Source organism: Eriocheir sinensis, unplaced genomic scaffold (assembly GCF_024679095.1).
Source record: "Eriocheir sinensis breed Jianghai 21 unplaced genomic scaffold, ASM2467909v1 Scaffold450, whole genome shotgun sequence".
Classification (NCBI taxonomy): Eukaryota; Metazoa; Arthropoda; class Malacostraca; order Decapoda; family Varunidae; genus Eriocheir; species Eriocheir sinensis.
Window position 1 is genome coordinate 75,689 of NW_026111777.1, and position 24,312 is coordinate 100,000.

Below are 24,312 nucleotides of genomic sequence, written 5' to 3' on the forward strand. Positions count from 1 at the left end.
GCAAAGATTTGTGCCAGACTGTCAATAACTTCCAGGATGATCTAAAGCAACAGCATAAGTTTCATCGAAACCGTTAAAAGAGAATGACCAAGAGTCAATAAAAAAAGCAACAAGATTACTATAGTCGGTTCCACGAGAGCTGACAAAGATTTTCCTTCAGGAGTGGACTCGCGGACTCGGTATCATTGCATGGGTGATGGTACTGCGCGCTCATTGGCCAATTCTTAACTTGTTCTGCTGCACATAAAATTGATTTGTATTCCTACCACAACCCGTTGTGAGTTGTAAGGTAACAGATTGCACCAATCTGGGGAGGCGGTGGCTGAATGGATATCGTGACGGCGCCGCGTTCAGGACGATGCGAGTTCAATTCCCACCCGGTGCCACCAAGCTAGGATTTTTCAGCCGCAGCCGAGTGGCTTAAAACTACCCACTTGCTGTCCAGAAGACCACCTTACAACCCGGACTCTAAATTCTAGGATTAAAGATGAGCTCCGGGAGGGCAGCATGAGCCACTGCAAGATGGCGCCACTATAAACACTCGCCTGCGCCAGAACGGGCTGGGCCGACCATCAGGCCCCACCGGGAAGAAGCCTTGGGCCGACCATGAGGATCCACCGGGAAGAAGCCTATCGGCGCAATAAGGCACGACGTAAAAATAAAAAAAAATAAAAAAATAAATAAAACAACGGATGCAATAATATATTTATTAATAAGTATGTGCCTTAGGAGCTATTATAAATTAATCTGAAACGACATTCATAACAAAATTAAGCGACTGTTGAGAGGGGGATTTTTTTTCTACTTTTTACTACTACAAAGTGCTAGGCTACAGTCTAATCAACTCATTTATTGTAAGATTTCTTGGTATATTTTTAGGTCTGGCTTAGTCATAACGTGTAGTGATGCTACGGAGTCATAACAGAAACATTGGCCTGAGGCAAGAACCTTCTCATTTATTTCATCATCCTATCATTAATCCTGAAATATGTTTCTAATATTTTTGGGTAATAAACTAATAAAAAGCCATAAGGAGGAGCGATTATAAGAATAACTACATTTATATACAAATAGTGTTGATTTTAAGAGGTAGCAGAGAACGAGAGATTGTAGGCTATGTCATGGCAAACGAAATTACCGCAGCTTAGAATTAGTAAAAACAGCCATTGAGCGGCGTGAAGACTGTCTCTCAAGGAATGACGCCAAGTCCGCGAGTCCACCACTGAAGGAAAATCTCCGCCAGCTCTCGTGGAACCGACTATAGTAGAACGTCCCATGGAGAATCCAAACTGGTGATCAGAAAGGTCAAAAGTTAATAGATGCTTAAAAACTTTCCCGTTACGTACTTCTTCAAAACATTAGAAATAAAAAAAAGTATGGAAGTCTAAGGGATTGGGTCGGTCACCCTTCTTAGGCACAGGCTGTATGTAGGTGTTCTTCTAGCAGGAAGGAGGGTAGATGCTGAAAGGCATTGACGAAAGAATTTGAGCAGACAGGGTGTCAGCATGAAAGAGCAGTTTTTAAGGACAATAGTAGGCACTCGTTGGGTACATGAACCTTTTAAGGATTGAGTCCAGAGAGGGTATAGAAAACATTACATCCTCAGATGTCTGCTTATCGACTACACGAGACACGCCGTTTACCTCCCGCTCAAAGTATCTCTTGAGAACTAAGAGAAAAAAAGCTCTCCCTTCCTTATTTTCTAACGCTCTCCATATTTAAACCATTCGTACTTACACTCCTCCTCGAAGTCATAGCTGCAGGACTACTTATGCGGCGCCGCCATATGTATATACGCATTATCCCTTCGTCATCCTTATTAGCCTCATGCGCTGTGGGATCACGGAGCGCAAAGTAAACGGAGTGCGGGAGGATGCTGCCAAAATTCAGAGCATTGACGATGGCTCCAGCTTCAGGCGAAGCTACACTGAGGGCGACTTAAAGCTTCCCGATTTGGGGGGAGGAAAGGCCGTTCTCAGCATTGTGCGGGGTGTTCATATTAGTGAGCGATAATGAGCGATGGGCGATGAGGAGAATGAGGGGAAGAGGAGAAGGAAAAGGAGAAGAGAGGAAAGGTAAAGGAATTGGTATTAAAATTGAATAGGAGCTGGAGAAAACAATCAATCAATCAATTAGTGGGGGCATACGCAGGGGGGCGCGTCGCCTCGACCACCCTACGACGCCATGTCTGAGGGTCCCTCCGGGCGAGTCTCCATGCAGGCCCCCTTCCCATCCTGATTACCTCCTGGCAGGATCTATCGACTTGTTCAAGTCAAGAACTCCGTGGGCGTCCCCTTGGTCTCCTCCACTCAGGATTGTCTCTTACAGAGACAACCCGATGAGCAGGATCAGCTACTAGGTAACGTGCCACGTGCCCTTATAGCCTGAGTTGGCATTGACGCACTATGCAGGAAATAGGCCTCGAATTAGTCTCACGGAGTAGTTCCCGGTTTGACACCAAGTCATTCCAGCGACATCCCATGATTCTGCATAGACATTTATTACCAAAGGTATCAATTCGCCTCTCCAAGTCCCCATTCGGTGCCCATGTTTAACAGACATAGAGTAAAGCCGGTATTTCACGGAAACGGTTTTGGTCGGGACCCAGACCTTCGGGCGGTGACTTTAGCTGAGCTGCTGTGTGAACATGACATGCACCAATCACACGAGGATGCTACGTTTGATGGCCATTGGGCAATCTTGGTATTGATCTTGACTTTCAGGGACTGTATACCTACTTTCAAGTAGAAATATATGTTGATTAATTTATGTCAGTCATATTATGTTTTAAAATAGTTATACTTACACCGAAAACAAAAATTAATTATCATTAAATTTACACCTCACCCTTCCTCCCTCCCTTCCTCACCTCACCAAGATGAATGAGATGAATTTAAGAGTTGCTCAGTTGATCCAAATACGACTGGAGATTTAAATGTAATGGTTAACAGTTTTAGAGACAGAGAAGGCAGAAGGTGAATGAATAACAAGTGCTCACGAGTAGTATTGTGGAGCGAAAACATTGGATTGCAAAACACTTAATCAGAACCCAACTAGGAATAAATACGATATATGCAAAGTCCCTAGCTAAAAATATTCAAAGTAGTATAGAAAAAAAGGAGAGAGAGAGAGAGAGAGAGAGAGAGAGAGAGAGAAAGGAGACAAAAGAGGAGAGAAAGCGAGATCGAGCGAGAGCTATCTATAAATTACTATAAATAAACTATCTATGAAGTGTTATAGTAGGATATCAATGTATTATTATTATTATAATTAATATTCAGTATCGCCACGAATTAGGCATACAATTGTCAATGGAAAAAACCCACGACAGATAGATCACGCCACCTAATAGAAATGTCGTCCGTCAGTGTTTACCGTCTCAGTTTTATATACAAAGCATTTCATCGTGCGTAGAGGTCACCTTGACATACGTGACCAATTGTAACAATTATTTTCCAACCTGTAACTCGTGACGCCTTCACGAGAGTCCGACTGACACACAGCGGCAGTCGTTCTCGCTCCGACGCTCCTTGTACATATAGGCTAAGAATATTATTCGCCTTAAGGAAGCTGAAGTCTTAATCAACGCCCTTTAAACGCCCCCCGGTACACCGTAACATACATATAAAGATTCAAAGTAGTACAGAAAAGTGGAGAGAGAGAGAGAGAGAGAGAGAGAGAGAGAGAGAGAGAGAGAGAGGAGTTGAAAGGAGAGGAGAGGAGAGGAGAGGAGTTGAGAGGAGAGGAGAGGAGAAGATACGAGAGGAGTTGAGAGGAGTTGAGAGGAGAGGAGAGGAGAGGAGAGGAGTTGAGAGGAGTTGAGGAGAGGAGACGAGATGAGTTGAGGAGAGGGGAGGAGATGAGATGTGTTGAGGAGAGGAGAAGAGACAAGAAGAATTGAGAGGAGTGGAAAGGAGAGGAGAGGAGAAGAGAGACGAGATGAGTTGAGAGGAGACGAGAGGAGTTGAGAGGAGAGGAAAGGAGAGGCGAGGCGAGGCGAGGAAAGAGCGACGTCATTGAGGTGGGAGGAGCAGTTGACCCAGCCGGCGAATCAGGGTGGGGAAGTGGGACGGCCGGGCGGATTGCCTGTTAAGCAAAATAGCTCCAGCCTGCTCTAGTACCCCCTCTGGTCCATGAGCAGAGTCCAATCCGTGAGCTTTTGTTCACGGATGGGGCCTGCTCAACCAAAATCGTTCCCGTGAAATACCGGCTTAAGACAGGGAGCACAAGGGACTTGAAGATCCAGATCTTTGTCCTTCTGCACAGGTTTCGACAACGCCCTATACTCGTGTAGAGCGAGTCCATAACAATCCGTCGTAAGACTTCCTGGCGAGACTCACCGTTGCTATGAACTGCGCTACCAAGGTATGTGAAACTTTCCGAGAAAGATGAAGGTAATTAGCAAAAGGAGAAGTACGACCAGGAATAAGAATAAGGAGGAAGAGGAAGAAGACCAATTGGAGGAAGAGTACTAGACGGAGGAGAAGGTAACGGTGTCATGAGTCATTATTCAGGGAGTGGCCTGTGGAAAGTTACCGCGGAAGTCCCCGCCATTTTGATTGAGAGAGCGGGAAGAAACACTTGAAGGCGGGAACGCGCGCTATTTCAAATCATTTCGTTAATACTGCCAACGCTGAACTATGTGTGGGATGCACGACCCACTATGACCAATGGCATGTGTTAAGTTATTAATAAATAATAATTCCATAGCCGTTAGGGCGTTTTAGCGTAAGTGTTGCACAGAAAACGAGATGCCGTATGGCGAGAGCTGGCATCTTGACCGCGGAACCCGGCCTGAGCATTGTGGGACGGCCGCCATCTTCCAAGTCATCTCCTGCCCAGGCTTCGTCGCGAGCGGACGTCCCTCTCACCGTCCTCCCACAACACGTTCTCCATCGTGGGGTTTTCCTGTCTGTAGTATCCACAATTCCAGAGTGATTGTATACTCAGGTCTAGGGAAGCCCGTGGGAGGAAGGAGGGCACGGCGCGTTGCAGTGAGGAACGAGAAGAGGACAGAAGGACTCCAGGCACGGACCACGAGGAAGACCAGGTGTGGCTTGGCTTCTCCCCACCTGCAGCTAAGTAATCTAATTCCTAGGATGTTTTAGCATAGCTACTAGGTTGCTGTGTGCTTGGTGTTAATTAATTATTCTTAATTTCCAGCGAGTTTCTTTGTTGTTTTCAATAAACTTAAGAGCACGTTTATCTGGCTTTTGCTTACCCTATGAGAGATGTGATTGGTCAGATATTTAAATAAATAATAAGGACTAGAGGGGCTGTGAGTCTGATAACTCAATTTTCAGTTATTTATTTTATATTTTTTTTATTGCTGAGAATTTACGGGATTTTCGGAAGTCCAGACCTTTCAAGAACCCCACAAACGGAGTTCGAAGAATAATGAACTTGACTTTGAATAAGTCCATGGCCATGCAAGAGGAGGGGAAGAGGAGGGACCATAGATGAGAGCACGAATAACGGTGATGCAAGAGGAGGAGGAAGTGGAGGATTATGATGAATTGTAAACAGGAAGAGAGGGACGAGAACGAGAAGGAGGGATGTGAGGATGACATACTTGAAGAGAAGGACGATGACATGAACGAGAAGTAGGCAGAGAGGAAGAGGAGAGGAGTAATGGAGGAAAATTGAGGAAAAAGTAGAAGGCAATACAGAGAGGGAACAACCTAAGGTTGGTAGGGTGATTACGGTGACATGAGGAGGAAGAGATAGCAAGACGTAGAGGTAGAGGGAAAAGAAAAGGAGAGGAAGATTAATGGATGGATGCTGAAAAATACTGAGGGAGCAAGGGAGGACGTGGAAAGATGGGATGAGTAGGAGGTGGAAGGAAGGTGATCAATTGGCCATGAAGAAGGAAGCGACGAAAAGAGGAAGATGGAACGGCTGAGAGAGAGAGAGAGAGAGAGAGAGAGAGAGAGAGAGAGAGAGAGAGAGAGAGAGAGAGAGAGAGAATATTAATGACAGATGTGAATGAGTTACAGCCTTTGCATATTAATGAGAAAGAAGAAATGAGAAGAAAATAATGATGAAGGAAATAAAAAAAATGAATGAGAATGCCAGAGAATCAAGAAGACACAGATAGTAGACAAAAAGGGAGGAAAGGGGGGGGGGGCAGGGGGAGCAGGAATAAAAGGAAAACGGAAATCCGAACCAATTGAAGAAAAGAGAGTAGATATATGTCGAGCGGAAAAAATGGACGAAAAACACTTCTACCATCTCTCTCTCTCTCTCTCTCTCTCTCTCTCTCTCTCTCTCTCTCTCTCTCTCTCTCTCTCTCTCTCTCTCTCTCCTACATACGCCTATTTCTTCATCCTTCCTTTGGCCAAGACCAAACCTGGCTCGTTTAATGTCTTACAGTTTAAGCTCATGTCTTTTTCACAATTTTTTTCCGCCTCTTCGCCTCCTTCTCTTTTTGAAACTATTTGATCCTCTTCTTTCATCTCCTTCTTTCCTCCAGCTATTCCTTTTCTTCTGAATCCCTACTTCCTCTTTCCTTTTGCTTGCCTCTTTCTCATTTCATGGTTAGGTGGGGAGGGGAAGAGTGGAGGGCATGAGAGAAAAAGGTAAAAGAAGTAAAGAGCTTCACCTGCCTTTAAATCATTCTGCCTAAGCGAAGTGAACTTTTTATGTATGTGTAACTTTGTGTGTATTGTCAGTAGTGTGTAATCGTCAATATTGATATTTCTTGGAATACTGAATTAATATTTTTGTCACTATCGTATTGTATTTTTAAAAAATCATTATTGTTTAGTGTATAGTTACCTTCTATTATGTTCGCTACTCGTCCCTCGCCATCAGCTGAAGCGGTACTATTCATCACTCACCAGTATACCAGAGGACACCATGTCGGACGCCTACGTGTTCAACTACAAAGACGGTTCTCCTGGCGATGACATCTACCGCAACAACAAGACCATCATCGTTTCTTCCCTCAACTGCAGTTCCTGCTACGAAAAGAGGGGGTTTACTGGACGCCTACATGGATTATACCCGCACAGTAATCTCTACCGCGAAAGAAGCCCGATCTATCAACTGAACAGGTGTCGCTGGGAAGATCGTGGTATTCCCGGTAGTCTGCATATTCGCTATCCTCCGAGTGAAAATCTTCCTTATGTGGCGTGTATCCTAACCCAATATGCTCGTGGCCGCAAACTGGAAAATAACCCTATAAACCAAGGATATCTTCAGACGTCAAGAGATCAAAATTTCATTCGTGGGGTAAAGGAAGACAGTTATGATAACCGTCTCCGCTGGTTTAAAGAGTCCATCACAAAGCTGGTAGAATGGGTGATTAAAAGCAACATTACAAGTGTCGTCTTCCCCTACAATATTGCAAGCGCTGGAATTCTTTACGTGTTGTGGAAAGCTGACTACCAACCGCATCTCCAAGAGGCTGCGGCTGAACTCCAACTGAATAATATATCGTGCGTCATCCTGGACAGATGGTGGACCTGCGATGAGCTTGAAACAAAATTAACTCTATCTGTGTCTCCCGAGCGAAACAGGAAGAGGAAACTGGTGGATACAGATGACGACGCTGTGGCTGACGAATGGAAAAGAAAACGGGACGGTGCTGTAGTCGACGTGGGTCCTGAATAAATATAGCTCCAGACAATTTTCCAATAATTATGGACATCACTTAATGTAAAATATGTCAATAAATAACAATGTAATGATGTTTAGTATGATTTACCTTCAATATGTAATTGACATCTCGTCATGTCTACCTCTATATAATGAAATAATTATAATATTTTTGCTAGTGTCTTGCTTGCTCTAAATGGAGTCACATCATATATATGTTACCAGCATTGCGGATGGGGAAATTTACCCCTATTCCAGCACTAGCTTTACTAATAATATACAAACTCTAACATTAGACAAGGACGTGGAATATGAAGTCGGTCTATTGAACGTGTTGCTTCCCCGTCGGTATTACATAGTTAAACCGGGTGAACCAGAGTGTAGTACTATGTATACATCTTGAATGTGGTATAAGACCAACGCCAGATTCAGAAGCTATTGAAAGACGCAAACTGTCAGAGGCTATTAATGCTAATATCTTGTATAATGACACTGGGTATTTGCTGATGTGTGTTAACGGTATAATAACGACATTGATAAAGGAGATGGTCGATGGATACAACTACCATTTACTAGCGTATTCTAGAGAGGTTCTTGCATTTAGCTCAACTAATGATCATTTAACTTTGTTCTGCTACAATGGTTATCATCCACAAGTTGTATTTATTAAGGTTTTCTTTGATACGCGACTGGCCCAGGTTCTCGGTTTTGTCCCCAACTTAGGTTATGCTGTGTTTTCTTCTTTGGGTAAACATGAATAACAAAAAAAAACCGTTCTTGCTCCGCTACATGGTCATGCCCCTCTGTTGAGAAATGGTGACGTACAGTGTGTTCTCATTTACACTGACCTTGTCAATCCCTCTAGGTATGCAGGGAAAAATGTAAATATTCTTGATGCCTTTTCGCTCTCCGGAGGTCTAACAAAAGGCGTGCATCCAACTATATATAAGTCCCTTAAATCCAAAGTAATTGATTCGATTTCTATTAAACTCACAGATCAAAAAGGTCGTCCTATGCATTTCGAAGAAGGATACCCTGTTACATGTTTACTTCATATCCGATCGCGTTGAATCTTTGAGTACATTTTGCTGTATTAATAGGAATGTTGTCCATTTGAAAAGACAGTCTCCTCGCCGCCACCATGCGGGTTACATTCATCCCTCCTTCCGTAGCAGAATATCATACCCTGTTTTCGAATGGCAAACATATATCATCCCGAGGGAGTGGTATTGATGATATAGTCACACTTTCTTATGAACCAAGCTATCACAGAGGCGGGGGTTTATTCTCGGTTTTAGCTGGACTCGCTAAAAGAGCTTTCCCTTTCCTAGTGAAAAATGTCATTGTGCCTTCAGCTCGAACATTTGGAAACAACGTTCTAGATGATATTTCACACGGAAGCAACATGAGAAGCTCTATAAAAAAGCATGGAATTAATTCCTTAAAGCAAGCTGCAATGAAATTGACTAGAGGAAGCGGGAAAAACAAAGTCAAGCGAGTCGAGAGGAAAAGGTGTTATAAAAAGGACATCTTTACCGAGTTGTAATCATTGTTGAACTAAGAGCAGTATGGCGAGCATCACCAGCGCGGTTGGTGTCGGGAACCCGCGTTCTCCCCTGGGGCAATATGCCGCCGGTGTCAGTGAATTGTTTCCCCGCCCTAACAAAATGAGATTATTGGAAACAACGATTGCCTCCCGTTATGATGCTGATGTTTTACCTACTAACCTCGGATTCAATATGAAATTATCCGATAGATATATAGAATTTCTCATTCCTGGAACACTTGGCAGTTTTATTGATTTGGGGAAATTGGTGTTGCACACCTCTTTACGCTTAACTAAGCCAGACAATACTACTCCTCTCGAAGACGCTCAACATATTGAATTTGCAAATAATACCGCGCACAGCCTATTCAAATCAGTGCAATGTTTTTTGGGAGATGTAGCTGTTGACAATAATGTACTTTATGGGTACACGTCATACGTTAAAATGCTGAATACTTTGTCGCCCAACAAACTGAATACAATTGGAGCCAATGCTAATATTACCATCCCAGAGAACGGTTTTATTTCCAAAGTAACAGCAGAATACTTTGACAATGCCAGCGCGCAATACAAGACCATTATGAAGCGGGTTAAGACTCACGGTATACAACTCTGTACCCCGCTTCTTCTGGATATAAGTTCTTTAGACAGTTACTTGCTCGATGGTATTTCGGTTAGACTCCGAATGGAACTATCTAGTAATGCATGGCTGCTAAATTCTCCAACTGGCGATAACATTCGTCTGCATATAGATTCAGCCAAGCTGCTTTATACGCGACTGTTTCCTTATCCTAATGCACTTCATGCTTTGAACGCGTCTCTCGCCACAGGGAATCTTTTGAAATCGACATTTACCAAAACCCTCTTGAAAACCTATGTGCTAGCCAAAGACCAAACCTCAGGAACGTATGATCAACCGTGGGGTAATGTTATTCCGGAAAAACTTTCGCTTATTATAACGAGCATGGAAGCTCATTCTGGCGACTATACGCTAAATCCATTGTATTTGAGCCATGGCGATATAAGTCAAATAAGCTTAAGTGTTAATGGTAGAACCATGTATAATATTCCTAGTAAATTCCCTCATGACTGTGCTGAGCTCTACCATCGTACTTTGGATGCACTTGGTTTTCACAAAGACCATTTAATTGGAAAGGATATTTTCGGCAAGGGGGCAATGATTTGCACATTTGATTTGCGTGCTGAAAACTTAAATGATAATTTGCCCGTTAAAATGAATGAGGGGCTTAGACTTAGCTTGAATCTAAGCAAGGGAGAAAACGAGAACCGTCTGTTGATACTGTTTGGCGAAACAGTGGGTATAATAACAGTTAATTCTGAAAGACGGCTGCAGTGTGATGTGCGCGCTTGAAGCGGCTGTGCGATGAACAACATGGAGATTGAAAGAGGATTGAGGGGGCACATAGGAAAGCAAGCCTTGTTTTTAGGCGTGTTATTGGCAGACGAGGTAAACTCTATACCTCGATATAGAAAACCTATAGTGTGCATCGTCAATACGCTACCAAGTTATTCTAAAAGAGAAATGGGACACTGGATTTTTCTCTACTATGAACCGGGCATGACAGTGTTCCTAGATAGTTATGCTCTCGATCCAAAATTATACTCTGATCATTTCAAATATATTGATTACCCCGGGCTCAGTATGTATAAAAATGCATTTCGACTTCAAAGCACGCGAAGCGATGTGGGCGGGGCTTATGCCATGTATTTTGCCTACAATGTTTCGCACTTGGGTGTAAGAGAAACTCTTGAAAAAATATGTATGGAGTTTTCCAAGACCGAATATTCGAGGAATGATGAACACGTGATGCGATTCGCTTACAGCAAGTTTATAATGCCCGTATGTCATCAAACATTTAACACGTGTTCATAAAAAGTAAGTATTGACTTATTGATTTTTTCATATTGAATTGTATTACATTCCATGAAGCTATTCTAAGCATAAATAATTTTCTAGTTCCTTTATCGGGGGGTGGGGTGGTTGTATACCATGCTTAAATCAGAGGTGTGGCTCCACTCACAGGTCCTCACTCGTCACCGCCACTACCCCGTGCTGCCCCCGCCCCGCCCCGCCCCGTCCCGGGCCCCGAGCAATCCTGTCGCATCCTGTCGTCGCAGCGCTCGCTACCGCCGCCGCCGCCGCCGCCGCCGCCGCCGCCCGCCTGATTTGGCGGGCAGTCTTTTATGCATGAGCCGGATCGAAACATAAAAGCGTTTTATTCATATGTTTCCACAAATCGAATAAATTTTAAGACAATTATTGTGTTTTTTTCATCCGTTTTTTTTTTTTTTTTTTTTTTGGATAAAGGACATATAAAGAAGTCAAACAAACTCAATGTTTATTGGAATTTGGTCAAATTATGATTCCAGATTCATCATGTGCAATTTTATAATATCATAGGCTCCAACATTAGTCCTATAAACAGAATATATTTACATATATTTTATATTTAACATAAAAATAGCAGGCAAATTCTTACACTATAAACAGTATATACAACATTCACACCAGTCGCTATCTTATAAACAACTACAATTTATTCTGAAAAGTCTGTATCTACTAGCATATATTCAAGGGGGGATGATGAGAGCATTTGATTTATTTCTTCCTGTTCCGCGGCTTGCATTAACATGTCATCATCCGCCTCTACCCGTTTTATCAAGGGAAAATATTGCTCGGCCAGCACATCCCGTTCTCCCCACAATTCATAGGTTTCTTCTTCTAGTTCTCCCATTTCACCGATTTTTTGCCCACCCATTACCTCGGCTAGTCTCGCTTCTGTTATGCCTCTTTCATCGCCTTCCTCCAAATTTTCTTCGTTTGACAGTGTCATGATCTGGGCTACCTCCTCCTCCTGCTCTTCCTCCTCTATCCCTTTAGAATTATCGGGATGACCGTAAGATCGTGACTCCAAGGTGCTAATGTAGTATCTTTTGTCCTCAACTACAGATATCCCTCTCTTGGGATATTTTACTGTACTCATTCGTCCATTGCGCACTGTGAATCCCTGATAGTCAAAGGTAAATGTTCGCTTCTGGAATAGGGCGTCTTTGTATCGCTGATGAGCAATTTTCTTTATGAACTTTGGAACGCCCATAGCTGAACTCAACCGGTCACCGTCTGCCAAGAGGATGGAGTAGCACTTTGGTTTTACACCTACAAATTCTGAGATGGTTCTTTCCCTCACTTCAGACTTGAGAAATCCAAGCTTTCCTTTGTTGTCTGTGCTGTACAAGGAATGTGAGGGGCTAAAGTTACTTGTGTCTATATAGCTTTTGAAGGGTTCCTGCGAGTACTCTGTTAATAGATCAGGAGTTTCAATTTCTGTTATTAAGGAATCAGTGTCGCAATACACTAGTTTCGCCCGATCTCCGTAATGAGCCTTCAACACATTGTAATAGAAATCATATAGTCGCAGCTTGGACAGCTCTAGGATGTAGTAGCCAATGTAGTTTGGATGATTCACCCGTGAATATTTCCTATGGCGAGTTACAACTACATGACCATCATTGAGAGGTACAACGCGTTTAAAGTAAGGACTTCGGGCCAGCTTCAAAAACTTTTCGCGGTTGGTGACAATATCTATGTCTTCACTATATTTGGCCACGTTCATTAGGAATCGACCAAAAAAGCTGTTTGAAATACACTTGATTGCATTTTTCTTGATAGGGCAAGTAGCACTTTTGCGGGCTTCTATGTTATCCTGAATGAAGTCCGCAAGAAAGTGCCTTTGCTTAAATGTATAAATAGCATGCACTTTTTTAACAACCAGGCCTAGTTGAATAAGTAGTTTAAGGAGGGGCAGAGCAAATAGCATTTTCTCCTGAGCAGCATGTGTTCCAATCAGTTTTATGTTCTTACACGGTGCTGGACGGTTTTCTTCTTCATACCATTCGCGTGTGACTGACGATATATCTCTGTTGGTGATATTGTGTCTTCTGATGATCAGTGGGAGGTCATCCGTTTTCTCAACGACTTCAAGTGAGACAACCTCAGTATCGCACAGAATGAGATATCCAAAATCGCCATCGGTTGCTTGATTGAACAAGCCCCCGCTCAAAAACGACTGCATTTCTGTCACATCTAGTTTTCTCATATCCCCACATGGCAACTTCTCTTGCATTACAGTGGGATAAAGACTGTTGAAGTCAAGATATGAAAGGAAAGTGCTTCTATCATGTTTTGGATTAAACTGAGGGTTCGTGTAGATGTTATTGGCGCGTACAAAACGACGCACAACACTTGTGTAGCCCCCACGCACATTTGTTTGAATGCAATGATATATGTCTGGGCTACTAAGCACCTCTAATTCCTGCTGTGTTTTTAGCAGAAAGGAGTCATAGGCAAATCCTGGCAGGCTAACATAATTTACAATATCCAACCTCCACTGGGTTTTCAAAATACCTCGCCACTCTAGGAAGACATCACATAGAAGGCCAACATCCACTTTTACATAAAGCAACAAATAGTCCTTCAGGCTCTGACACCCAGCTACTTTCCAAACATTCTGGGCATGTTTATAATCACTTTCGGAAAGTTCTGCTTCTTGAAGCGAATTGAAAAAATCTTCGCGGGATGGAAGACGTATCTCAGAAAGTCGTTCCATCGAATCCATATAGTCATAACAAAACACCTGCTTACCCTTGATCAATAATGGCAACGCAGGTGCTGGCACATCTTTCAACATCTGTTGTGTGCATATGGGTTCGTTCCCATTACTGATGAATTGGTTCGCTAAAGCTGCGAGTGAACCAGACATAAAGGCATACGAGTCAATAAATCTCAAGTCATTTATGATGACTTCATGGTATTTGTGAACTGAACGTTTTGGTCTTAGTTTGATTTTCAAGTCAGGTATCGTTAATTCACGCAGGATTAACGACATGTCGTAATTAGCATTATGTGCAATGAGAGTGAGCTGCAATTTGTGATTTTTCATTTGGAGGTTGCATCTATTACAATAAGCTCCTATGTAATTGTTTCCTGATTTTTCATGGTCATGATGTTTTACTCCTTTACCTTTAAAAAAAAACTGTTTACAGAGAAGACAGTGAGTTTGCTCATTGTGACGTGCCGTATCTTCATCGGTCATGTTGATTTTATTGTAGCCTTTAGAAAATTTCAACTTTTTCCAGGCACACTGCATTGTATGAATAAAATGGTTTACAGCATTACTTCCACAATAGGATCCGCTTTGTACTGTTTCTCTGTTTTTATTCACTATAATGTAAGGATACGCTATGGCAAAGTGATGTCTCTTTACACATCCAGACACATTCGAAGAAGGCTCTACGAGAATACTCTCAAAGTCATAGAATGCTAAATAAGATGGCTCATATGCCTTAGCATGATTAATAAATTTCACAGTAGAACCCGCGGGTGGGAATCTTAGTCTTGTGATCATCGTTGGGCAAATTAGCACATGTTCAGCAAGCGTTGTCTTGTTTTCACAGGCGCACAGGCAGATATCGCAAAACATTTTTTTCCCGCGACGTTGGCAGGTAAACAGGTCAAAGTCTTGGATAAGAGCTAGGTGTCTGTTCCCCAACAACAGACAATGAACAACTTCTTGATCTTTGAGCCCCTTTCTGACTAGAGTTAGTTCGCCTTTTTTGTCTTCAACGTTGTCTAGACAGTAAACGCGAATACTTATGTTGATTAATCTTTCAAGCCGACCGAGGTCTTCCCAGGATACCGGGGTTGGAATGTTACCCGTATTAATAGAGGCCAAGCAAGCATTCTCCCATTGCCTGCCCGATGGAACTACATTTCTTGACTTTAGATAGCGATAAGCTGTTAGAACTTGGAAAACACAGTCAGTGGGTCCCGAAGGGTTGAGAACTTGTGTTTTCCCTGGAACACCCTTAGGATAGGGCACATACTCTCCAATACTATTGTGCAGCATTATAAGAGAGAAGGAAAATTTTACGCTAACTATTTCATCTAACGTAAATCCACTGCCCTCTTCGTCTGACATGTCATGTTCAAACCGATTAACAAAATATTCGGATAGTTCACGTACATATGAATCTATATCGTCATAGCTAATTACCTGCATATGACTTCTCATATACATATCTCTATATTGAACTCCATCGTCGGGGTCTTCTCTGACTAAACGCAGATGCATGTCAACGTACACTTTAAAAGAAGGAGGTCTAACCTGCTGGCAGCCTTGGAATACAGACTCTACTGCCTCGCGAAGACGGTCAGTGTTGTTGTTGAAATATGATGCACTGTTGCCGTTGTCTGCTGGTGGGACGGGCACGTCGATCGTCATCGAAACATTTTTTCCGTGATTTTTATCTCGCATGAACAGATGTGTGTGTGTGTGTGTGTGTGTGTGTGTGTGTGTGTGTGTGTGTGTGTGTGTGTGTGTGTGTGTGTGTGCACGTGAGTGTGTGTGTGTATGTGTGTGTGTGTGTATGTATGTGCGTGTGCGCGCAAGCATGTGTGTTCCTCGGGTCAGTCCTTAATAACCTGAGGTTTATTGTAATGACTTGAATCATTAAGACTTCAATAGGCATGGCCTCAGATACATGGATATCTTATCGATCCATTTTTCCGCGATTTTATCTCGTAAGACCAGATGTGTGTGTGTGTGTGTGTGTGTGTGTGTGTGTGTGTGTGTGTGTGTGTGTGTGTGTGTGTGTGTGTGTGTATGCGCGTCAATGGGAAAAAGGAGGGACAGAAAAAAAGATAAGACGCCGGGAACAGGTGCGCGGGACATATTCCAGCTTGGTCATTAACCTAATGTCTTTAACCTTTTTTTCGTGATTGTAATCTTGGGGTCATTCGAGATCTCGATCTTAACTTGTGTGTGTGTGTGTGTGTGTGTGTGTGTGTGTGTGTGTGTGTGTGTGTGTGTGTGTGTGTGTGTGTGTGTGTGTGTGTGTGTGTGTGTGTGTGTGTGTGTGTGTGTGTGTGTGTGTGTGTGTGTGTATGCGCGCCTATGGGAAGAAAGATAAGACACCGGGAACAGGTGCGCGGGACATATTCCAGCCTGGTCATTAACCTAATGTCTTTAACCTTTTTCTGTGATTATCATCTTGTGGTCATTCGAGCTCACGATCATATCTTAACTCTTCAAGTACCCTCCGCTGACCCCCCCAACCCCCACTTCCAGTCCCCCCCGCTTCCGTACGCTAGCCCGAGAGGGGTGGGGGTGGGGGTGGGGGGGGGAAGGGCATGTGAAAAAGCGAAAGATTTTGGGGGGGGTAGGGGGGTCTAGATACCCCCGCTTCTGTAACCCCTGCTGATACCCCCAACCCCCACTTCCAGTCCCCCCCGCTGAGGCAACCCCCACTTCCGTACATTTGTTACTACTTCTTTCCCTCCCCGTGCAGGCGTGTGGCGGCGCGTGGAGGCCGTGGCGGGGCGCGAGGCGGTGCTGCCCTGCGAGGTGGGTAACTTCGAGGCGTCAGACATGGTGTACGTGGTGCTGTGGTACAGGAACGGCAACAAGGAGCCCATCTACAGGTAAGGCGAGGCTGGGCGGGGCGACAGGTGTGAGGGCGGAGAGGTTTGGGTGTAGAAGTGATGGCAACGGTGATGGTTGTTCGGGTAATAGTAGTAATAGTTGTTGCCGAATTAGTAGTAGTAGTAGCAATTATTCTTATAGCTATAGGTGTAGTTGTTTAATTGGTTGTGCAAGTGATTTAGACGTAGCTGTTGTAGCAGCAGCAGCAGCAGCAACATTAGTTGTAGCAGTAGTAGTAGTAGTAGTTATAGTGCAGCGGCTGCCTACGCCGCTACTTCGGAAACCAAACATCGCTGTTTGTGCGTTTCCTACGCAGCAAACGTAACCGCGAGGGACACGCCGTATGGGTCCGCTAAGGCCGGCTGTGTTGGTTAAGAGATACAATTTTGAACCTTGTGGTGATTCCATTTACGAGGAAATTGTTTGTTTTTAAGGTTTATTGTACAAGAAACAATAATAATATATGCATGTTATAAATGGTTACAGTATAAATATATTGCAAAATGCACAAAGCGGGCGTCAGCCCGCCGTTGTCGGGGTTGTACCCGAAACAGTTCAGGGGGGCAGCATATGTACCTTGCTGGAGGTGCGTGGGGGCGGTGGCTAGTGCCGCCCTCTGCTGTCTCTCGCTCGTCGCCCGGTTGGGCGCGTAACTGCCGAGGTGGCGGAGCTGCGCGCAGCACCTCTAGCAGCACGTTGGTCGGGGTGTGGCGGATAAGGTGGGCTGCCCTGGCTTCACCTCTCCGCAGCAAGCCGCCTGCTGCAGGGGGGACACCGTCCACTGGCTCCTGTCGTAGGCGGGCGGTGGCGGGGCAGGACAGCATGTAGTGCACCAGCGGGCGCCTGGTGCGCCCCTCGCAGTGCTCCGTTTGGAGGGTGGAGCAGTGGTCTGATGTTCTCCACGCCCTCTCCAGACCACCCGTGACGAAGGCGGCGCCAGTCCTTTCGCTCTCCGGATCCACCGACCCATCAGTGAAGTGGACAGCGCTGTCCAGCTCGGTGACCTGGGTGACGGATCTGAGGGCGTGCTGGTGCAGCTCCAGGGTGTTGCAGAGCGCCTTGCTGAAGGGCAGCTCTGTGGCGGTGAAGACGGCGGGGTGGGGGGGTGGGGGGGGAGCGGAGGAGGGGGGGGTGTAGGCGGGGCTGGGGCAGTCAGGGTCCAGCCACATCAGGCTTCCTGTGGGGGTGAGGAGGCAGGTGGCCAAGGTGGTGTTGACAAGCAACCTGGTCTCACCAAGGCACTCGACGCCCTGCCGCATGACCAGCCGTAGCCTCCTGTGGGCCACTCCCTCCACGTCGCGCTGCAGGAACCTAGCCACCTGGCAGGCCATGACAAGCTCCACCCTCTTGGCTAGGGGCACCAGTCCGGCCTCGCTCTGCATAACGCAGGCGCTGGACCACCTCGGCGCCCCCAGCATTGTCCACATGGCGTTGTTCTGCAACACCTCCAGGCGTTCCTGCTGGGGACGAGACAGCGCTACGAGGACAGAAGCACTGTAGTCGACGAGGGAGCGCACGGCCTGCACGTTGTACAGGCGGAGGTCGGAGAAGGTGGCGCCGGCGCTCGGCCGCGTCATGGCCCGCATCACGTTGAGCCTGGCTTGTGTCCTTTCCCTCAGGTAGGAGACCTGGGCCGTGAAGGACAGCCGCTGGTCAAGCCACACCACGAAGTACTTGTAGGACTTTGTCCATGCCAGCCCGACTCCCTGGACATGCAGCTGGCAGGCGGGCGTGGTGACCTTGATGGCCATGGCTCGGGACTTGTCAGAGGAGATCTTGAGGCCCAGCTCCTCACACTTGTCGCTGATGAGGTCCAGGGCTTCTTGGGCACGGGTGAGCTTATTTCCTCGCCCGGTGACGACGAGGGCGAGGTCATCAGCGTAGCTGAGGAGGTCGGCGCCATCCCGGAAGGGCAGCGCCACCAGATCCTCCATCAGTAGGTTGAACAAAAACGGGCTGAGGACGCCACCTGGGGGGTCCCGTTCTCGAATCCCCTGTAGGAAGATCTGTGGCCCTGGAACCTGACTCGGCCCGGCGGTGTTGGCGGTAGTCCTGGAGCCAGGCGAGCAGTCTTCCTCGAATCCCCTTCCTCACGAGGGCTGCGAGGATCGCGTGAGGGCTGGCTGAGGTTGCCTCAGCGTCCTTCACTAGCGCGAGCGCGCGCCTTCCTGAAGTCCTCTTCGCTGTGCGTTTTAGCTGTTGTAAGCTAACAGGGACCTCGATCGCGATCCGGTCCTGGTCCAGCGCCTGCTTGGCTGCTGCATCCGCCGCCTCGTTGCCCGGGACACCCACGTGACTGGGTATCCAGGCGAACGTCACGGCTCGCTCGTCGCGTCGCAGGCGCGCCAGAGTGTCTAGTGTCATAGTCACCAGTCTGATGTTGTCACGTACCCTGTCTCGTCTGAGCGTCTGAAGTGCTGTCATCGAGTCAGTGTAAACGTTGATGTCCTTGTTGTCGGTGCGTAGGGCGTGCTGGAGCGTTGTCAGGAGAGCCACTAGCTCTGCCTGAAGGGTAGAGCAGTGGTCGCCGGTCGGCCAACCGTGTGTCTCCTCGCCGCTCACGAAGGCCGCCGCTGTTCTGCCTCTCTCTCGGTCGACGGATCTGTCCGTGTAGTATACACTTGCCCCATCCGAAGATGTGCGGGCAAGGGTTCCTCTTGCGTGGGCGAGTAAGGTCTCGCGTGAGCACTGCTGCTTGCTGAAATGCAGGGGTTCCATGTAGAAGCGAGCCACATCCGCAGCCCATGGCGGTGGGTCGACGTAGCCCTCTGCCTTCTCGTCCGGTCCTCCTCCTGCCAGGTCCACGTCCGGGAGTGAGAGTCGGGTCGCTCTCGCTAACCCTCGTGCCCACGTCCTGCCGGTGAAAATCCTGGCATCCTGTGCTAGAGAGGTTAGTAACCTCCGTCTCGCAGGGGTGTCGGACAGTCTGACGACTGTTTTGGCTGCCCACGCGGTTGCCACCTGTTCGATCCGGAGCATCAGGGGAGGGAGCTCAGCCTCGGCTCGCAGAGCCTCTAGCTTCGTCCACCTGGGCGCTCCGAGGATATGCCGCAGCGCGTCGTTCTGGCTCCTCTCGAGAGAAGTCACGACGCTGTCTGAGAGGGACACCATCGCCACCGCCGCGTAGTCCGCAAGGGAACGGACGGCCTGTACGTAATACAGTTTAAGGACTCGGTGCGTCGCCCCCGCTCTAGTGGTCGTCATCCTCCGCATCACGGTGAGCCGGCACTTCATCCTACTCTTCAGGTACTCAGCCTCCTTCGAGAAGGTGAGCCTGTGGTCGATTCACACTCCAAGGTACTGGTACGCTGTGCACCACTCGAGTCGTACACCCTGTATCCTCAGGCTCTGCTCAGGCGTCGGGCCGAGGACCGACATCGCCCTCGACTTCCCGGCTGAAACCGAGAGACCTAGGTCTCTGCAGGCAGCGGTGACTGAGTCGAGGGCCTTCTGTGCCCATGAGAGCCTGTTGCCTCTACCTACGGCGACTAACGCGAGATCGTCGGCGTAGCTGAGAAGGGTGACGTTGCGTCCTAGCGGAAGCCTAGCAAGGGCTTCCATGAGGGCGTTGAAAAGCGTTGGGCTGAGGACGCCCCCTTGCGGGGTGCCGTTCTCGAAGCCCTGCTCGCTGGAGACGTGGCCTTAGAACAGTGGTTCCCAAACTTTTTCTGGTCGTTACCCACTTTTCATACATGATCCTTGTCCATGCCCCCCCCCCACAACCATAACCCGTGACTGTCTACAGTCCTACACTCATTAGGTCCATATAAAAACCACTCTAGCAAATCCTGTAATTTTATTGATTCCATTTGTTATTTTTTCTTTTATTAATTATTAATAAAGAAATTTGTATTTTGCCTTTGCTGAATCTCCTATAATTATTGAAATGGTACTAAAGAAGTAATATAATGCACATTAAAAAATTCATATGTAGAGTAATTAAAAATTGCATTATTGTGAAAAGCTGTTTCAGCAATAAGCAAAAAAAATAAGAAACAAAGAAATTCCACTGGATTGAAAAAGTGTATTAATCCCACGCAATGTGATCTGATCTTTGAATCTTACAAATCTGATAACTTTGTAATTCTGAAATGAAATGCTATCATAGGGAGTCATAATTAACTGCCACAACCATGGCCTTCAGTGGCCACACACCCACCTCCTCCCAGACCATTTGCTTCTGAACGTTCATGCCACGTTCATGTTTCCTTCACTTTTGAATCCCCATTCCACTCAGTGTGAAGGGTGATGTTGCAGATTATCAACAAGCTTCTTGATTCTTGGTTTGTTTCACTTAAAGCACACCGTAGGTCATGCTTCACTTCAAGTCTGTTGCGATATTTCGTTTTAATGTGGAGTAGTTGAGAGAATGCAGCCTCGCAGGAATAAGTTGATGAAAATGGTAGGAGGTGGCGAAAAGCTAAGTCACATAAGTTTGGGTATGAAGCTGCCATTGATGACCAAAATACTGTGAGAGATTCAGTTTCAAACTTCATCTTAGCTCCTGAATCCTCCTGAAGTGTCAACAGCTCAGTTTGGCCATCATCATTGTCATCAGGAATGCATGTCACTGCAGCAGTGAAGGGGGCCCTTACTAGCCGAGAAGTTAGGCTTTGGATATCTGGGAAGTATCTTTTAAACTCCCCTTCCAAGGCCTCAAGATGTTGGGTAATCAAGTTCTGCGTAGCAGCATCACACTTCTCTACAATTTCTGACACTGTCTCCAGCATTGCCAAGTTTCCCATTCCAACTTTGCGCCTCCAATTCTCCATCTTACGAATGAAAGCTTTGATTTTGTCCACAAAATCGATTATCAAGCTTCCTTTCCCTTGGAGTTCCAGGTTCAGTGTGTTCAACTGTCTAACTATGTCAACAAGATAGGCTAGCCGTATTTCGAAGCTATCTGCAGACCATGCTGACAGCAAATCTTGCTTGTTCTGTATTCTGAGAAAGAGGCTGATCTCTTCTCTGAGCTCAAATACACGTTGAACTACATTTCCTTTTGATAGCCAGCGAACTGCTGTATGAAATAGGAGGGTCTCATGAGCTGCATCCATATCTTGGCAGAGTCTCTTGAAAAGGCGTGTGTTAAGAGCACTACCTTTTACAAAGTTAACTGTCTTTGAATACAATTATAGAGTGTCCTGTAATTCTGAGGGTAGCGTTTTTGATGCAAGAGCTTGCCTGTGGATCATGCAGTGAAGAGGGATAGCATTTGGTGCTTTTTGTATAACTCTTGTAACAAAACCTGACTGAGAACCCAACATGGCTGGAGCCCCGTCTGTGCATATCCCACAAAGATTGCCCCAGTCAAGACCTTCAGATTCAAAGAATTCTGTAAGTTTCTGCATTACATCTTCACCTTTTGTAGATTGTTCAAGAGGCTCACAAAACAAGAATTCCTCCTTCAGATCCTCATCATGAACATACCTTACAAAAGCCAGGAGTTGTGAGCAGGACTGGACGTCAGTGGACTCATCGAGTTGAATACTGAATAATCCAGCTCTTTTGATTTCCTGTATCACCTGCTCTCTGATGTCATCAGATATTTGGGAGATTCGGCGTTGCACTGTATTATTTGAGAGTGAAATAGCATACTACACTCCACCGAACCTTGTGGGACCCCACTCGTAACACATCCCCAGTCAGATCTTTTACCATTGATTTGCACTCTTTGCTTCCTATTGCTAAGCCACGCCTTGACCCAGTTCAAAACTTTACCCTCTACTCCGTGAGCCTGTAATTTAAGCAACAGTCTCTCTCTCTCTCTCTCTCTCTCTCTCTCTCTCTCTCTCTCTCTCTCTCTCTCTCTCTCTCTCTCTTTTTTACGTGTTCGCCTATATCGCCGGTAGGCTTTCTTCAGGGGCCTTGTGGTCGGCCCAAGCCCGTCATGGCGGAGGCAATTTTTATAGTGGCGCCTCTTATTCTGGTTACTTTTGTTGGAGGAGCGCCAGCGGGCATTTTTGTTGCTGTTTTGTTTTATTGCGCTTGAGCTCTCTCCCTTGCTGCCAAAAAAAAAAAAAAAAAAAAATATATATATATATATATATATATATATATATATATATATATATATATATATATATATATATATATATATATATATATATATATATATATATATATATATATATATATATATATATATATATATAATAATGGACCTTACTCTTGTGGGCACACAGCCGTCGGTGGCGGCCCACACTCCTTACTTCGTGGTCTAATTCCATCTAACAATGAAAACAAAAACAACAATTCAGTCGTCGGTCGGTCGGCCGATTGCTGCTGCTTTTTGATCATGCAAATGCCCTGAAAATGTAGAGCTGTTTGAAGACAATCGTCACCGAGAAAACAGCGGCCCGCTGTTCCCCGCCCCGGCGTGTATTTTTGCAGAAATAGATGATACCAGGAAAGGCTGAGATATGTCGAGGTTGTGACCTCCATGCAATCCAAGTCGTGGGAGAGGCTTTCCCTTGTAAAACAACACAGCCACTTAGGTGAACGCGGTGCAGGGAGACCGTGTGTCTGTGTGAGCACGTTGGAGTGTGTTGTCCTGGAGCAAAAGGGTCTCATGACTTAGAAATACTTCGTGTAATGGTTTAGTTTACTCGTGTGACTTACCCCCCCCCCCAACACACACACACACACAAGCTTGTGTGGACGGCTCGGCTTGCCTCTCTAGCCTCAGTCAGTGGAACTTTTAAGACTGTCACCAAGGGGGGGAATGTGGCGCGCCCCGGTAGTGTGCTGCACGACAATGGCACACTTTTCAAGCCTTGGAATGGTTCTGTCTCCTCACGTTCCTAAGAATAAACACATGATTACCACCACTGCCGACACCAACGACAGCAACAAGAAAACTCGATACAATATATTCTCGAATAATAATGTATGTATACAGTCTATGAAACATTTCCCATTCGTTGCGTCGTGTAAAATTCTCTCTCTCTCTCTCTCTCTCTCTCTCTCTCTCTCTCTCTCTCTCTCTCTCTCTCTCTCTCTCTCTCTCTCTCTCTCTCTCTCTCTCTCTCTCTCTCTCTCTCTCTCTCTCTCTCTCTCTTCTGCTTTTCATTATGTTTGTACTCATATTTTCTTTGTTCCTTTCCTTTCGCTTATTTTCAACTGTTGAGTCTATCTAACGCTTCACCTTCCTTGTCACATATTTTTTTTTTCAGTCTAACCCGCACGTTATTTCTTTACTCCTCCTCTTCCTCCTCCTCCTCGTCCCTTTTCTTCTTCTATCTTCCTTTATTTCTGTCTATTTTCTATTGTATTTGTTTCATATATTGCTTTTGTCTTTGTTTTCGTATTCAGCCTTCCAGTTATATTTGTTTTATTCGAATATTTAGGGTGTTTCTGTTTGCTTCGATGTTTTTATCACAATACATACCTCTCTTCAATCTTCCCACACTTTTTCTCATTCGTTTTATTGCTTCTTTCTGCGTCTTTCTTTCTCTCTCTCATTCAGTTCCTTCTTTTCTTCCTTCCTTCTTTCGTTCCCTTTTTCCTTCCCTCTCTCATTCCTTCCTTATTTCTTCTTTCCTTCCTTACTTCCGTCTCTAAGCCACCACCACTAAAGAGTCATTTACCTCTCACCCGCTATCTCAACCACCATCACCCACCATCATGGTGCAGGCTAGTGTTCATAATGGCTCCATCTTTCTT

At 45.7% G+C, this 24,312-nt stretch overlaps 1 protein-coding gene across 1 annotated transcript in view; it reads left to right on the top strand.

Moving 5' to 3' along the window:
- The first annotated feature begins 1,827 nt into the window (after positions 1–1,827).
- LOC126992366 (nephrin-like) overlaps positions 1,828–24,312 on the top strand; it is a 266,294-nt gene continuing 243,809 nt past the window's right edge. Inside the window, exons 1-2 of the mRNA XM_050851078.1 lie at positions 1,828–2,002; positions 16,514–16,646. Of these exons, the coding sequence (XP_050707035.1) occupies positions 1,828–2,002; positions 16,514–16,646 (308 nt within the window). The remainder of the gene's footprint in view (positions 2,003–16,513; positions 16,647–24,312) is intronic.